General features: G+C 37.9%; 1 protein-coding gene and 1 pseudogene across 2 annotated transcripts; one reads left to right on the forward strand and one right to left on the reverse strand.

The window, feature by feature from the left end:
* Positions 1–7,853: 7,853 nt before the first annotated feature.
* Positions 7,854–9,019, reverse strand: LOC148877177 (fasciclin-like arabinogalactan protein 2 pseudogene; annotated as a pseudogene).
* A 1,005-nt stretch (positions 9,020–10,024) lies between these two features.
* LOC148877178 (uncharacterized) lies at positions 10,025–11,596 on the forward strand. Of its 2 annotated transcripts, none has more exons than XM_088982345.1 (2): positions 10,025–10,392; positions 10,998–11,596. In XM_088982345.1, exons 1-2 carry the CDS (start codon positions 10,152–10,154, stop codon positions 11,312–11,314), a joined length of 558 nt encoding a protein of 185 aa, XP_088838471.1. In that variant the 5' UTR covers positions 10,025–10,151; the 3' UTR covers positions 11,315–11,596. The 2 variants fall into 2 exon arrangements, with proteins under 2 accessions (XP_088838471.1, XP_088838480.1); XM_088982354.1 differs by having other exon boundaries at positions 10,045–10,392; positions 11,001–11,596.
* Positions 11,597–16,828: the final 5,232 nt, after the last annotated feature.

Consider the following 16,828-nt stretch of genomic DNA (forward strand, 5'->3'; position numbering starts at 1 on the left):
CTCCTCTCAACACTATAGAATCTATACAAAGAAATGACAATGGAATGAATAAAACAGACGAAGGACCCTATTTATACTTATATAGAGGGGTATAATGAGAATTTTCGAAAAAAAGTATTCACCGCTAAGTAATCCAAAAGGTGGACTCACTCGGTGGGCCACCGATTTTAATTTGGTGGGCCACCGTTTTGTTAATTCGGTGAGCCACCGACTGATCCACCAATTGTACTAACATCGATGGACGTCTACGAACCACTTTTGAAGATTACTTCTTACAAACTCTCAAGTGGTGAAACAATAACACTCACATTCAAATATGAAAAACTCCCCCCGTTCTACCATTTCTATTAGAGAACCGAACATGTGACAGATACTTGTTCGATAAAGGCCGACCTTGAAGAGAAGATTGAGGAGGAAAGAGTTCTAGAGGTAAGAGAGGAACTATAGAGTAAGAACTTACGCTTAACATATGAGATTAGAATTAACTTCATCTATAGAGCAAGATAGGGATCTTTGTGTTTGAGTAGCCCAACCTATCTTGGTGGTGCTATATACAGGTAGTAAAGGAGATGTTATGATAAGGAACTTTAGGGGTGATAAGGACCGGCAAGCAGTACGAAGATGGTAGGGGTGGTTGGTTCTAGCAAGACAACGGACATTTCTGGAAGGTTGGAGAGAGAGAGAGAGGCAAGAAGGGAAAGTTGTGGCATGATTTATGTCGAACCAAGCATGATTACCATAAGGGAACAGATGGAGAGGAGAGGATCTTGGGATGAGGAGGGAGGGGGATACCTATCTTTCTGGAGGAGTTACGTGCATGCAAGGTGTCAAAGGATGTCTCGTGGTGGCCTTAGATGGCAAGGGAAGAAAGACCAAGAGGCTTGAGGGAAAGGAAGTTAGACATGTGACCACTTAATCTAGAGAGAGGGGAGACCTTGACCGGGACTCATTGCACTAGTGAGCCGGTCCGGATTTCCTACGAACCCCATTCTATTGCCCTTCCTACTAACTCAATGGCTTGGTGGCAATTGTAAATTCCTTTTTCTCTTGTTTCTAGTTCATAATAGTGTTTCTAGTTCATAATAGGCAGCTTTCGTTAGATATTTTATCTTCTCTGTCTTATAAAAGCAAACTCCCATTCCATATGGTTCTTCTTTTTCTTTGTCTAAATCCCTTTCAAACAACTCACGTTTGACTTTTTTCTTTGCGTCAATATTGATTTAGTTTTGAACTGATTCTTGGCAATGGTTGAGATTGATTTTATTTGTATATTTACCAGAAATAAAGAGATTGATTTTGTATGTCCTTCAATAATCTTGTTGAATCTGAAGATGTTGGATATAGATATGGTGGGAGGACCTCTTCATCTTAATTAGGTCGTTGAATCATGTCTCGGTTCTGTTTAAGATCAGTCGAGAAATCGCTACATTTCTATTAACATGTACTTGGGTTCATTCCTGTTAGGCGGCTTGAATCTCTCAACTTCGAGGGAGCATGGTAATTACACCTAGGAAATTCGATCAAAATACAAAGAAAAAAAACAGATGTTTGATTAATTTTGTTGTTGTTTGGATCTTCTTTCAATCTTTCTTATGCCTAGGCTATTCACTGGCTATGTTTGGTTTGAAGGAAAAGTTAGGGAAAGGAAGAGAAATATAGGACAAACCTTTACAAACCTTGTATAAATTTCCCTGCCTTACCCTTCCTTTCCTTACATTTTCCTTCAAACCAAACACAGCCATAGGAATTGGCATCCATCTTCTGCGAGCAGAGAACCCAGAACGCTTGCCACGAAAAGCGAGATTAATGCCAACGATAATCATATTTCTTTCCAGTTAATTCCTTCTCTACTTCTCTCCAACTATCTTAATTAATTCAGAGACGAGAGAGCTGAATTTTTTATTCTCTATAATTAATTAGGAAACTTATTTTAATTTACAGGTTTGGCCAAGGATACAAGCAAGAAGAAATCTAGCTTAGCTGCATCTTATGTAAAAATAATAAATGAAATAAAAATGTGGATGACATAAATGAAGTAATTAATAATCCAAGGAAGCTGAAAAATGTAGAAATAAGATAGATTTTAAAATAACAAGCAAGCATTCCATGTCTGTCATATCTGTGTTGTGTGTGTTCTGCGATTCTGTTGGTCCCCTTAGCTAATTACTAAGCTTTGATTTAAGATTTTCTTTTTCCCCTGTTCTAAGAAAAGGCTGATTCTCATTGCCTCAGGAGTCATGACCTAAACCACTGAATGCTTCATTGGGTTTTAATTAACGTTTGGATGTGAACTGTGCAGTGCAAGAGCATGACGGTAGTGGAGAGGAAGTTGAAGGAGATGGGAATAAAGTACGTGCAAAGAAGAGTAGAGGAGGGTGGAATATACGTGGACAAGTTGTTCTTTCATGACCCAGATGGCTTCATGATCGAGATTTGCAACTGTGAGAACTTGCCGGTGGTCTACCTCGACGGCGAACCTATCGGAGCAGTTTACTCGATACGCAATTTCATGAAACACCAGCAACCGCCATCACCACCACTGCAAATGGTTCAATGTGTTACAGCAGTATCTGTCAAAGCCTACCTCTCTTGTGTAGGATTCTATAGGGAGGGATTGAGTTGTTAGACCAGAAGTATTCCTTTTGTGTATTTTTTTTTCTTTTATTGTAGAAGTATTAGCAATGGTAGAAGGGGTGGGGGAGAGGGTGGGAGGGGAAGATATCTCACGTGTAAATTGTTGCACTTAATGTTGAGGTCACATGAAAATGGGACAACTGTCACCATGCCATTAAGTTAGCAGGAAAAGCAGCATAATGGGGTTAGTAGAAAATCCGGATTGCTAGTGAGCGCCTTAACCCGAGGTAGGACAGGAACTTAGGCCCATCCCACATTACTACTGATTTGAGTTTGAATTCTACAAATGGAAAGGCTGAGGTGGTAGACCTTATAATTCCATCACAATGACAACGAATGCCATTGCATGGAATTGCCAAGGAGTGGAGGGCACCCAAGCAATTCAACACATATCCAAAGACTCCTCAATGATGTTAAACCCAATATCATATTTTATTTTTTTGAAACAAAGTGTAGTAAAGAAAAATAAAAATAAAAAAAAAGTTTTAGAAGGTTGCATCATTTTAATTTTCATGTTGTTGAGTCTATAGGTAGAAGTGGTGAATTGTGGTTATGGTGGAATGAGTCAATCCGGTTATGATTGAAGATCTCAACGCAATTGGTTTGGAGTGAAAAGGAAGGGGGATCATATTCTATCGATCTGGTCCGGTTCTATAGTCATCATAGAATTTCACCTATATTTAACATCAAATATAAAATGTTTCTATTTTAAACCATAATTTTGATATAAATATTTAAATTCTTATTTTTTTTTTGAGAACTTTTAATATATATATATATATATATAATTTTTAATTTTAAAAATATGAGTAGAAATAATATTTAAATCATCTTGAGTACATAAATTTAAGATGTGACATACACATTGATGAAGGATAATTTGGTCCGACCTTGTAACAGGGAGACACGTGGACATGACTCGACATAAGTGACAACTTAGCATGATCAATTCGACACGTGGACGTGACTCGACATAATTGACAACTCAACATGATCAGTTCGCTACAAAGCGACATTGGGTACCCTGTTACCCCGAACTAAAGTTACTTTGAGTTAAGATCATCCCAAACTAAGATCATCTCAGTACTAGATCACGACCAGGATAGCGGTATCAAGTCAGCTACAGATCGAGCCCGGACAATTGGACCACCTCAAAAAGAGTCCACCTCAGGACAAGCCTACCTTGGTGCAAGATCACCTCGGTACTAAGGCACTTCGGCATCCACAACAAGTCGAGTATGAAGAACGCGAGTTCAGGTGATGCTTGCCAACTGCCGCATGGTAATGCCAAGGACCTCACCATCGTACCCTACGTCTTACGGGATCGTACCTTGTAACGGTTATATTATCTCACCCACTCCTTGATTCAGGCGGGAATGGGCAACCTTATTAGTTGGTGGCGCTATCCCCAACTAACACGAAAATGGATCCCATCACAGCGGGGATCCAGGAACTACTCCACTAAGCCCGCGAGGACTCCAGCATATAAAGACCTCACCCCCCATGGGGAAGGGGCAATGCGTAATCTCTCATAAAATGATCGGTAACACAAATATAACTTATGTTAAATTTAGAAGTCAAAATACCAGAAGTTTAGTATCTTCAGCTAACAAAAATGGTTGTTCAGCAATTAGCATGTATAATGCATTTTGCTGATTCTTGCCTCATTTTTTTCTTAAGAATTTTTAAAAGTACCAAAACACCCCCGCCCAATTTGTGTTTGTGTTGTTTCTCTCCCTTCGTCTTCTTCTTCCTCATGGTGAGCAAATGTCTGCCCAAATGGCCAGTACCACCCTTGCTACAATAGCTTAAGTCTTTCCTACATTTTTGGCAAACAACTCTTTTTCTCTTCCCTTGAACCTCCTATACTTTAAATATTTTCCAAATTTGGCTAATCAACTTAGTGGCCTTTTTCTTTCTCCTAGTATCAGTACTAGGGTGAAAGTTCCATCAATATCAATAGCATCCATATTGGTGCTAACACTATCATGCTGCAACTGAATATTGTCAACATTGAACATGTTGGGGAATTGGTTTCAAAAGGAGCTGGTAATTTTTTTAAAATTCTGAAAAAAATAAAAATTAATTTAATTACACTTACTCAGATTGCCGATTCAAAATTTCAATGGTTGAAGCCTTTCAACTCCAAGAGTCCAAGCCTCTCAAATTTCTAACTTGAGATACTTCAGCTGTTGAGCAAGCATTCTTGTTAAAACTTCAATAAAGTTGAGAATTGGAGAATCAAAGAATGTATGAGAGATTGAGAAATTGAGACTTGAGAGAGTATGAGAACTAGTGCAATGAGAATGGTGGAGGATAGGGCTATTTATAGGAATTGAAATAATTCAATTACCCAAAATACCCTAAAAAAAGTCATTTTTTAATTGTTGGGAGGGGTATTTTGGTTATTGTAAAGTTATTTATCACTTTACCCAAAATGCCCCCAAACTAGCTATAATATAGTTATTTGGGGGCATTTATGTCATTCTTTTTCCCTCCAAAATCAAAATACATAAATACCCCCTTATATAGTTGCTTATATTTGTTGGGGGGTATTTCTATAAAAAACCCCCAAAAAATCTAATTAGGCGTGATGAGCGCGACCGACTACTTAGCACAGCCCGGACCATTGTGCCGGGCCTGGCACAACCCAATTTACACCTCTAGGTTGAAGAGGTTTGTTATGCTTTTTTTTTTTTTTTTTTTGAATTATTATTGCTAGCAAGACAAAGGTACTAACAATTAAAAGATTTGGACCCTTTTTTAGGTGTTACACTAATACCAAGTCAGCAAACCATGTTTAGCAATGCAAGGATGAGGCAAGAATTGTCATTTTGATGTTTCTAAGATTATCGTTTCTCCAAAATTTCAAGGCATTGCTAAAAAATTGCTTTAATGGCTACCAAAAAAAATGTGATGTGGTGTTGAATTGGGACCATTTTTTTAAGAAATGGAATGGATGCCGAAAAAAATGCTTTAATGGCTAAAAAACTTGGTGTGATTGTTCCTAACTCAATCTAGCCCATAAGTTTTTGTGATTGGCCCAAGGTTCAAAATATCGATACAACCTGATATGATGATAATGTCATATCGAGTTGTATCGGCCCTTGCTATTCTTTTATTTTCTTTGTGAATTTAGTTCAGAGGGGTCGATCTAAGGCCCTTCTACCCTTGAACTGGGTTAAACCCTGAAACACCCCCTGTAGGGGGCGTGTCGAGAGGCTCCTGATACGATACGTATTGGCTGATATAGTCCAATACGTATCAAAATTCCAAACCTTGGATTGGCCTAGATCCAATACATTTAAGTCTCTCTCAAGCCATTGGGCCTAAGAAATATAGGCATAGAATAATTGACCTTCCTCCCTTTTAAGGAATGCAATGCAAGCATCATTTGTAATAATGGTGGAATTAAGAATGGAATTTTGAATGATAATATAATTCTTGCATTACATGACACTTATATATAGGGAGGAAAGCCATTTTTTCCCAAGGTTCAAAGTATCGACACATATCGGTCCGTATCAGGGGTCTAGCCGATTGAGGGGGTGGAGGAGTCCTAAACCAGCCCCCTGAACCAGTTTCAGAGAAAAAAAAAAGCAAAAAAAAGGGTATCGATTCGTCCAATACACCCCAATCGGTTCGGTTGCAAAAAATGCCCCATGATTTGGTTAATTGAACCGTGAGTACCCCTACCATTTAGACCTCTAGTTACTACTTAGGGTGCCCATGGTTTGGTTAGTACATACTTAAGACTGAACCGATACTTTCAGTTTTTGAAAAGTACAAAATTAAATACTATATATTATAAATATTATATATACATATATCGATTGATTTGACTAACTAGATTTTTCTATTTTGATTACTCGATTTGGTTCAATGTTTCTGTTTTTCCTAAGCACCTCTACTAGTACTTCTCACATAGGATTTAACAAGGAAAAAACTCTAGCACTTAAAAGAAAAAAAAAAAAGAAAAAGGAAAAAAATCCAAGCAAGAGATTTCAATGAAATAGGTGCAAGTTGGTCCCTCCACCCACCCTTGTACCCTTGTAGCTTTAAGGGGCCTTCTAAAAAATCTAGGGCTACAAATGGGTTGGATTAGATTTGGTAAAGGGTATCTTTGATCCGATTCGATAAGAAATCGGACCAATATGAATTCGATAAGAATCCATTAGATTTCCAAGATTATGATTCAAATTTGAATTTGAATATCTTATCAGATATCTAATTTGAATTTGATTCAATTTGGATTGTAATAAAAAAAATGATGATATAATATAATATAATATAATATTATTTATATAATAGAATAATATATTATAATTATAATATTATATATATATATATATATATATATATATATATATATATATATATATATATATGTACATATAGAATATCCACATATAATATATAATATTTCATAAATAGAAGATCTGATTAGGTGGTGACAAGTTTGATTGGGAATTATACTAATTTGATCCATTTAGTTAATATTTTTCTGATTTGATTTGTTTTATTAGGATCAATGAGTGTATCCAAATCCGACTCTTACTGGATCAAATTAGAATTTGAATCAAATATGATCTGACTTATTTGTAACCTTAAAAAACCCCGTGTATACTATACTTATGCCATTATGCGAGTTCAAATCTTATGCAAATACAAATATGCATACTGAGTTACTAACTATGTGACCAATCATGAGTAAACACATCAATATGGAGCCCACATCTAGTGGAATTCGCGTCTACCTCTCACAAAACGTGCCTGCAAAATCATTCCACAACACATCCCAACCGTGTATCGACTTTAGTCAGGGCAAAGCCCGTTTGAGTATCCTTTGCTGCCTTGCATTGAGAATATCTCTATACTTATGTGCAGGGGTGGCCATGAGCTGAGCTTCTCACGAGCTTGAGCCTGATACATAGGCTCGTTTGCTAATCAAGTCGAGCTTGAGCCCAATGAAGCTTGGCTCGCGAGCCTAGTATAATAAATAAATATTTTTTTATTATGTACACACACATGCATACATACGTACGTACGTACATGCATACATGCATGTACGCATACATACATATACATACATACATACATATATATATAAAATAAGGGTAAAATACAAAAACCTCCCCTGAAGTTTTTGAAAATCATAGAAACCTCCCCTTTAGTTTCACTTTAACAAAATCCTCCCCTAATATTTTCAAATACCCATTTTACCCTAGCCAAGTTGGCAACAACACATCCAAAACTACTATTGTCCATCTCTCAATGTTAAATCTAACAACATTGTTGTCATCAGCCACAGTTTGATCAAACAGTTCACCATTTTGAGACATGGACTCTGGTATCGATGGTGACACATGCTTCGGTGCCTTGGGAGACTTAGCAACCATAGGCGTCGGTGTTGGAGCTAGCGTTGGCACTGGCATTGGCGAAGCCTTGAATAACTCCTTGAGTAACAACACTTTGTCAATCGTGTAAATCGCTAAAGGATGCTGGTCTAGCAATGTCCTCATTATCTTGGCTGCCATGATCTTCTCCAATTTTACCAGCTCATGCGTCATTTTGAATTGTGGAATCATACTTATTGGCACCACCTATTACTATCGTGTTCACAACTCCATTCTTCGACCTCAACATTTCCATGGAATGGTAAACAGGAATTCTATGATACAACAACAATAAATTCTTCCCATCTCCTGTTAGGTTCTTGTATTTGAGCATGAAGTCCTTAAACACCTGGTTAGTGGGTAGAACACCGTTAACCCTCCTTCAATGTTGTTGTCAAATGTCTACTCAGCTTTGGAAGCCACTAGCGTATCCGCGAAAACCTTACAACCTTGCTTTGACATTAGAGATGTGAGGTTTAGCTGGTTGGGGACTGGAGTGGGGGCTTCGTCTTCAGTGGATGCCATGACCTTGCCGTGGTTGGATTCGGCTCCAAAGCAACCTTATTGTCTTTGAGATTGGTGATGTTGACAAAGCTAGAAGAGTTGGGGGCGGAGCCAGTGGCCAATGGCCAGTGGCTTGGAACATGGTGGTAGTCAAGACCGTACCATTTGTCATTTGATGCTACTTCTATTTACTAAAATTATCAAGAAGAACATGAAGGGATAGGACACTTTTGATAATTTGATGGTGTAAATGGAATGGTGTTTGGACAGGTCTGACATGTCGCCATTGTAGACTACGCAGACAGTAATGGTCTTGCGTTGGTTGATCTCTACGACGAGTTGAGTGACAACTAAGTATTGATTGAAGATGGAGAATTCGGGGTACTTTGCTAGGATGCAGGTGACATTTGTGTGCATCGGTGACCCCGACTAAGAGCAGGAGGAGAGAGGGTTGTTGTTCTGGTGGCCATCGGGAAGAACTGCATTATTTGAGTAGAACGAAAATACGGTAGAGGTTTCGGGTGTGTTGTCGATTTTTTTAGGGTAAAATGGGTATTTGGAAAAAATCGATGCATTGGTCTAACATTTTTCATTGGATTAGTGACAGAAGGGAAATTTTTATTGAATTTTTATTTTAAAATTTAGGAGAGGATTTTATTAAAGTGAAACTAAAGGGGAGATTTTTATGATTGTCAGAAACTTTAGGGTAGGTTTTTATATTTTACCCATAAAATAAATAAATTTTATTATATATAATATTTTTTATATAATATTTTTATTTTTTATGTATAATAGTAAATAGTTTTTATAATTCTTTTTTTTGTATATAAAATAAAAGCACTTTATATATATATATATTTTTATTTTTATATATAAAATAATGAATAATTTTTATAGTTCATATTTTATTGTACATAAAATAAAAAATACTTTTATATATATAATTTTTATTTAAAAAAAAAAAACTTGTAGTCAAGCTCAAACTGACTAGAGTTCGAACTTGTAAGCTTTGAATCGAGCCGAACTCGAATAACCATCTCGAGTCTATGTACTTTATTTTATGGGGAGAGTTAGTATAGGTTTGCCATGATGGAAGCCGATCTCTTCGGTGGGGGCAGATGTGAACTCCATCCGGTGAGACAGTTATACAATCACTTATATGTGCCGTAGAAGAGACAGGATGGGCTCCCCACTAAGCGCGCCCAACAGACGCCCGATTGCCCATCTCTCCCGTGTGAATTGAGATCATCTCCCACGATTGCACGGGAGATGCTCCCAATGCATGAGAGTGATGGGCTGTGGGGCGCGCTCTATGGAGACCCCATCCGAACTCGCCGTAGACTCGTAGAGCATTTAAAATGAGTCCATTTAGTTTCAATTAAATGCCCAACTTGTCCTTTATAACTAGCTTAGCTACTAAGGCGACAGGTGTTCAATATTTAGAGGGCGTTTTCGTAATTAAAATGCACCTTCTCTCTCCTTTCCTTTTTAACGACCCCCCAAAAACGCCTCTGCCTCATTTTTTTTTTCTTTGCTCTGCTCCAAGCCTCCAAGAAAACTGCTTATTTGTCGTCAGTAAACTGAAATCCACACGTTTCTCCTTCCTTGTTCTCGTTAATGGCGATCGGCAATAGTGCGCCACTCTCTCTATCTTGTTCACCCCTCATAAGGAATCAAGTCCGCTCTTCGTCGTTTTGTCAACAATTGCACGGAACCCCACTCCGAAACTATGGTACCTTTCCCTCGCAATCTAGAAAAGTGACGGGGGATCGAGTCTCTTTGGGTCGATACAGGTTTTCATCTTTGAAGAAGAATCCAACTCGGTCCTTTAAGGCGTTCTGCCTTTGCAATTACGGAAGTAACTTTCCATGAACAGATATCTTTTTATTTCATTTACCTTTTTTCCCTTTTCTGTTCAACTTTATTTTCTCTTGTGCAATTGAATGCTAGATGGGAATGAACTCACAAGGGATTTGAGCTTCCTTTTCTTACAGCATTTTGAGCTGTTAGCTGTTAAATTTGGGTTTCGTTATTTTCTTTAATGTTTTGAGATTAGTGTTGTTTACATGCTTATTCATAGATATGATCTCTTAGATTCCATGGGCTGGAATGTGCATCTTCTGAGATTCTTTGTTTTCTTTCTTCCCTTTTTCTCCTCTTATAGTTATAGTTGCACCATGTATTAAAGTAAGGGTATAAATAAATTGTTAGGTGAAAGGGGCGAAGTTGAAACCAGAGTTAATATTGTTGCTTTCTGCTACTTTAAAATTTGATAGACGAAAGAAATGGAGGTATATGATTGATGCTTATTCAAAGTTGATTTTTTTTTTTTTTTTACCAATGGAAAAAAAAGAAGTTAGTTATTTTCCCTGCTTTTCTAACTAACATGACTAAGTAGAGGTTTTAGATTTACTTGTTATGTCATTGGATGGCCCATTGAGACTCTGTGATGTATATTTGCAGCAGCGGTGGTTACTCAAAATTCATGGGATGAATTAGTTCTGAAAAGTGATATTCCTGTCCTTGTGGAATTCTTTGCCAGTTGGTGTGGTCCCTGCAGGATGGTGCAACGGGTAGTTGATGAGATTGCAGAAGAGTATGCTGGAAGAATCAAATGCTATATACTTGATACAGATCGTGACATGCCAGTTGCTGACGAGCATGGCATCAACGCGGTTCCTGTGGTTTTGCTGTTCAAGAATGGAGAAAAACAATACTCTTTTGTTGGTACCCTGTACAAGGAGACTTACGTGGAAGCCATCGAGAAGCTTCTGTCCTAAGGTTGCCATGGTGCATGCTGGCCTGTAAGGTTTTCTTGATTTTTCAGTTGGGTGATTGTTTAACAGTTAGTACATTTTATACGCTTATACTTACTAGAGGTGTCATCCTGTAAGGATGTCGCTCTAATATACTTATTTTTTGGGCGGGATTGACTGGCCTTTCATTTTATACCCATATTCATCCCTTGGAGACTACTTACTACACTGTACACTGTCAACTTTGTCTCCTTGTAATCTGAATTGAATTCTATTTCTATGTAGACCATCCTCTGTTAACAAGTACATAGTTGATCACTCTGACCAATGTTGGCTCTTTTTTTCTCATTGAAAATTTGAAACTGAGGCTGAGAATTGATTTGATACTTCATTGTTGTCTATTTTCTTATTTGGTTGACAGACATGTAATTAAAGTTAAATGACATCCTCTTTGAGCTAATTCATGTTCTCATAGCAATAATAGTTGCTCAGTCTTTGCCAACATGAAATTATTGGCAGAAAGGAAAGAGAGGTGCCTATTACCTTGTTGTCTCAACTAAATTGAACTCATTCACCTTCCATCACCAAATTGGTAAATCTTGCTGAAAGAAGATTGGTGTTCGATCTGTAATTCATCTACTGCTTTGCTTCCTCTGGGTACTAGTGGTTTAGTTTTGTGAATGAAATTTTGACAAAGTTACTCACTTTTATTCTTGAAAGCTCATGCAATATTGCAATAGTAACAGTTTAACTGGGCCGGTTATTATTTGTATTTTTCTTTTGGGGATCAAAATGAGCTGGATTGTTCAGAATAACAAGGATCTATATATTGGCCTTATAATGCAGGCATGGAAGCAGGGAAAAGTTCCATAGAAGGAGAAATCAAGATTCTTGGTATTGTTGAACCAATTGCAATTTTGTAATTTTTTGAGTCTTTTCTGATTTATTTTATGGTTTGCTAGTTTCTTAGGAATAATGTCAGTAATTAGTAAATTTAAAGTATCAATTTGTTCTGTTTTCATGTTTTTGGTGTCACTGGATAGGTAGTTGAGTTACCTATCCGATAAAACTAATCTCTTGTAAACCTGACGTATTTTGAGGGAGTTATGGTCATTTTACTGATAGGGTGTCAATTTTAGAAGCTAGAATCCTTATTGTCCTTATGGGTTACCTTAGTTTTAAATTGGTTGGAATTTATTTTGGATAAGTTTCCTAGTGTTATCTTCTTCTCTCTCTCTAGTGTAATTTCTCTTCTCGTTCTTTATTTCAGACCTGAATCTCTTCCTCTCATAATTTAGATCCTTAATTTCCCTTTTTCCCACCATATTCTGCAAAGTAGGACTTTTCTCCTTTCTTGCTTAAATCACAACTTCAGATTCCAAGTCCACAATAGCTCTTTAGGCCACCATTTATTGGAATTGCCCCAAGTGATTTTAATTGCTGAACATCGACCATTTTTTCTGTCCCAGAAATAAGATTCAATGGCTTTTGCAGCTGAATATTAGAGGTTGCACCATGGGGTGGGACATCACACAAACAGGCTTTTGTAGCTCCCAAATATTGCAGACTGCTCTTCCAACAAGCATTGGCAATCTTGTCTAAAGTTCACATTACCCAATTCCATTTCGGTTTTGTTGCTCACCCACCCAGTCCTGGTGGAAACCTACCATCGAGACCTTGTCATGATCATAATGGACTACAGATTTTAATAATATATACTCAAGGGTGTTACGTGTATACAACTATTCAGTTATGTTCTTCCAAATGGCACCTTGAATCTTAATAGAATTCTGCCATAAGCAAAAATGGTTTAAGACCATATCTGTTGCCATGTACCTTCACAATTGCATCTCCAGGTTTATGACTGGGTAGCAGGACTTGTTAAGATCTTTAATGGTCCTTGTCAACATCGTTCAGCAGTCAATAAGAAAGTTTCTCATGAGACCAAGGTAGAAGAACCTACTTTTCCATTTAGAGCTATCATGTAGACACAACCTACAAGTAAACATTAGCTTAACCTCCAGGAACGGTTATAGAGCCTATTAACATAAAATAGGATCTTGAGTTCTTCAGCTTGCTAAAATGATGACCTTGTACTCACATCTGAGTTCGACCTGATTGACGCCACTGGTTGCAGGTTCAACTGTGCCCAACTAAATGGCAAGCGATTCACCTAGGTCAACCGAGATACTTCCTCTCTGGTGTTTCAATAAGTATTCCAGTCCCTTCTTCCTGGAAGTTTTAAGACTCGCCATTAATTTCATAACTTCTTGGTGGTGGCTCTATTGGATCAGGCTTTAGTTTCGTGATCTCTCCCATTCCATGGTGGTCAAGGATTCTGCGTTGGACTGTCAGAACAATTCACAAACATAACCTTATTATTAACCTTCCAAATAACACTTAAGCTTAGTTTGGAAAGAGTACAAATACAAATATGTACAGTACAAATTTATACAAAAAAATACAAAATATAAGGTTTTGCCCTCTACATATTTGTACTTGTGAATCTTTGGAGTTGGGACGAATTACAGATGTTTAAGAACTAGTATGGCCATTCTATTCTCTAGAATCTCCTATCACATAGGTCTTGCTTTTCGAGCCTACGCCAAGTATTGTTCTGTTGTGCCTTCTGAGACCAGCCCCTCTCTCTCTCTAATCTATACGATGCGGCTGGGCATAGCATTTATAATATCAGATTTTCAAGGGATGCAATTCCAACTATGCCACTGGGCATCAGATTTTTTATTGTATTGTGTTGATGAGAATCGGTTTTTATTGGCTTATTGGCGTATAATCATCAAATTAAAAAAAATAAAGAGAGAACGTATCAATTAAATCTCTAAAAATTATAATTTTTGAAGTATTAACGAGATTTATATTGGTTTTCTATGTGAGATAATATTTTCCAACGTTTCTCCAATTTCCAACGTCTCTTCAATTTCTTCTAAGGCTGTGTTTGGAAATGATGTAAATAGAATGTAAATTCCGGTTCAGGGTAAATTTATATTCTGGTTCATTTTTGTCTGTATTTGGTAATATTATATTTATGCATTGATAAATAAAAGATCAATGCATATTTACATTGATAATAAGATGTAAAAGTACAATTAAAAATAAATAAATTTGCATTAAAGTGGACTTTTGATAAAAAAAGCATATGCTTTATTAGAACTTATTGCATCCATTACAGTTAAAAGTCTGTTTGGTAAGAAGATAAATTTGTCAATGCAAAATTAACCCAGTTTTGCAATTTATATGAACTGTTTTACATTACATTTTACAGTCACACTTATTTGCATCGTTTCCAAACGTACCCTAAGACTCAGTTTGGAAGGAATGCAAATATAGAGTACAAAATCTTGTATATTTTGTATGTATTTACAGTGTACATTTTTGAATCTGTACTGAGCCTAATTGTTCATACATACTTCATTTAACCATTAAAATATGTAGCTTTTATACACTAAGGAATTTCATATAAATACGCCTTAGGTTTATTGTCATCGATATATCTGTGGGATTTACATTCCTATCCTAACCATCCACAATATTCATGTATTTCTCGAGCATAACCCAAAATATATTTTTAAATAATCTTTACTATACTCCTGGGATATTCATACTTTATTCACAGAATTAATTTGCTCGATATTTTCTTGTCCATCCTATGTCAAAGAGTGGGAGGAGGGTGTCTGGGAACTTTTTTGTCTAAAAGGAGCTCTATCGTTACTTGGCCTAAGTGGAGTTTTGAGCCCGTTTGGGAGGGCTTTAACTTTTATAAGCTGCGTCTGACTGGGCCACTTTTAAGAAGCTTCATCATAAAATTTGATTTCTTAGCTATTTAAATGAGGTGAGGTGGGCTTGGCCTTGCTTCACTGATCTCTTCTTGGGCTCATGGGCTAATACTTTATATCAAACTTGGCCCAGGTTTATTTATTTAGTTAAGAGCACTTAAGCCCAATTTAGAGTCCCCATTCAGCTCTTCTGAGAGAGAGGTCTGAGTCAGTCCGGATCTGCTTCTGCTACCAACAAGACGCTACCCGGTGATAGTCAGCAGTTACTTCTCGTTACGGTGGTCGACCAAAAGGAATTGCCTCCTCGGATTACTTTCAAGTGTGAAAACAAATAAACCCATGGGCCACACTGACACTGCTGAAGCATCATAGCTTCAATGGCAATGGCAAGCTTCCTTCATTTGAGTGGGTCTGTGAAGTGTGAAGAGTGAAGTCCACTCCGGAGCCAGCCAGATACACTGGCCCACTGCCAATCTGGACCGAGTTCTACCCCAAGACAAAAAAAGGTGTTGTCCCACTTCACTTGTCCTCGTCTCCACGAGTGCGAAGGATAATTTACATGTAACCCTAGGCGCTGAATAGAGATAAATGGGTTTCTGAAGGGTAAAAATCTCTGATAAAGTACACAAGATGATTCTTCAGTCTCTTACAAACCGTTTGATCTGAATATGAAAAACTACCTCGTACAATCTAAAGATTGAACCAAGGGCCATGATTAAGACTTCATTTTGTCTCTATGTGAAGTGAAATGTTACGCGCGATACTCGAAACCTCTCGTTGCTGTTGCCCTGACCCTGACACAGCTGTAGCCTAACATGTGCGCATGTGAGTCTCTGTCCCCTCCTTAGTCCTTTCTTCTGTATTACGCGTGTCTCTTAATCTCTGCAAAACGGGGAAAGAAAGTAGAGGGAAGCCAGTGAACACCCCAAAAAACCCACAATCCCATCTTCTGCTTTCGATCTGAAAGCTGGGGAGGGGAGGACATCCATGGCTTCCTCAACTTTACCAAAGTTTGTGATACTGCTAAGTTTATATGTGGTGTACACCACTTGTGGCCAACGTGTTAGAGCTCAGACTGAGGAGACGAGCTTACAGCTAACGACAGAGGCCCTCGAGTGGCCGTCGGCAATGCCGTTCTACGATGAGTTTGGCGAGGAGGCAGACGTAGACGGTGGGATCGGTCGGAGGTCTCTGTTCTGGAGGACGACTCACTACTACATTTCGTACGGTGCTCTCTCTGCCAACCGGATCCCATGCCCACCTCGCTCCGGAAGGTCGTACTACACACACAACTGCTACAAGGCCAGAGGCCCTGTTCATCCTTACACCAGAGGGTGTTCAAGGATCACCCGTTGCAGGAGATAGATTGGCGGTCTCTTTGGTTTCCTCCTCCTCCTCCTCCTCATATATAGGCCTGCAGCAGCTGGGTTTGTCTTCTTTTACTTGTGTATTTTTGATTTAGTGTTAGCTTGTGTTTATCCTCTCGGTCTGGTCTTAAAGATCTTGGAGATCTTATGAAGTTTTTGAGTGAGTATGATGGAGAGTGGAGACTGTTTTTCCTTTTTCTTTGTGTTCAATGTTCAATGCCTTCCAAGTTCCATCTCTCTACGTATGCCAGCAGTGTATTTATAGAAATATATATTGAGGATCCTCTTCTTTCATTCATACTGCATAATGGGTGAATTTTAAAAAGAGGCATTTGGTCGAGCTCTCTGCCGAAACTGATCTAACCTTGGAAAAAAAA

This window comes from Nelumbo lutea, chromosome 1, assembly GCF_056320005.1.
Source record: "Nelumbo lutea isolate HS-2025 chromosome 1, American lotus-T2T, whole genome shotgun sequence".
Classification (NCBI taxonomy): domain Eukaryota; kingdom Viridiplantae; phylum Streptophyta; class Magnoliopsida; order Proteales; family Nelumbonaceae; genus Nelumbo; species Nelumbo lutea.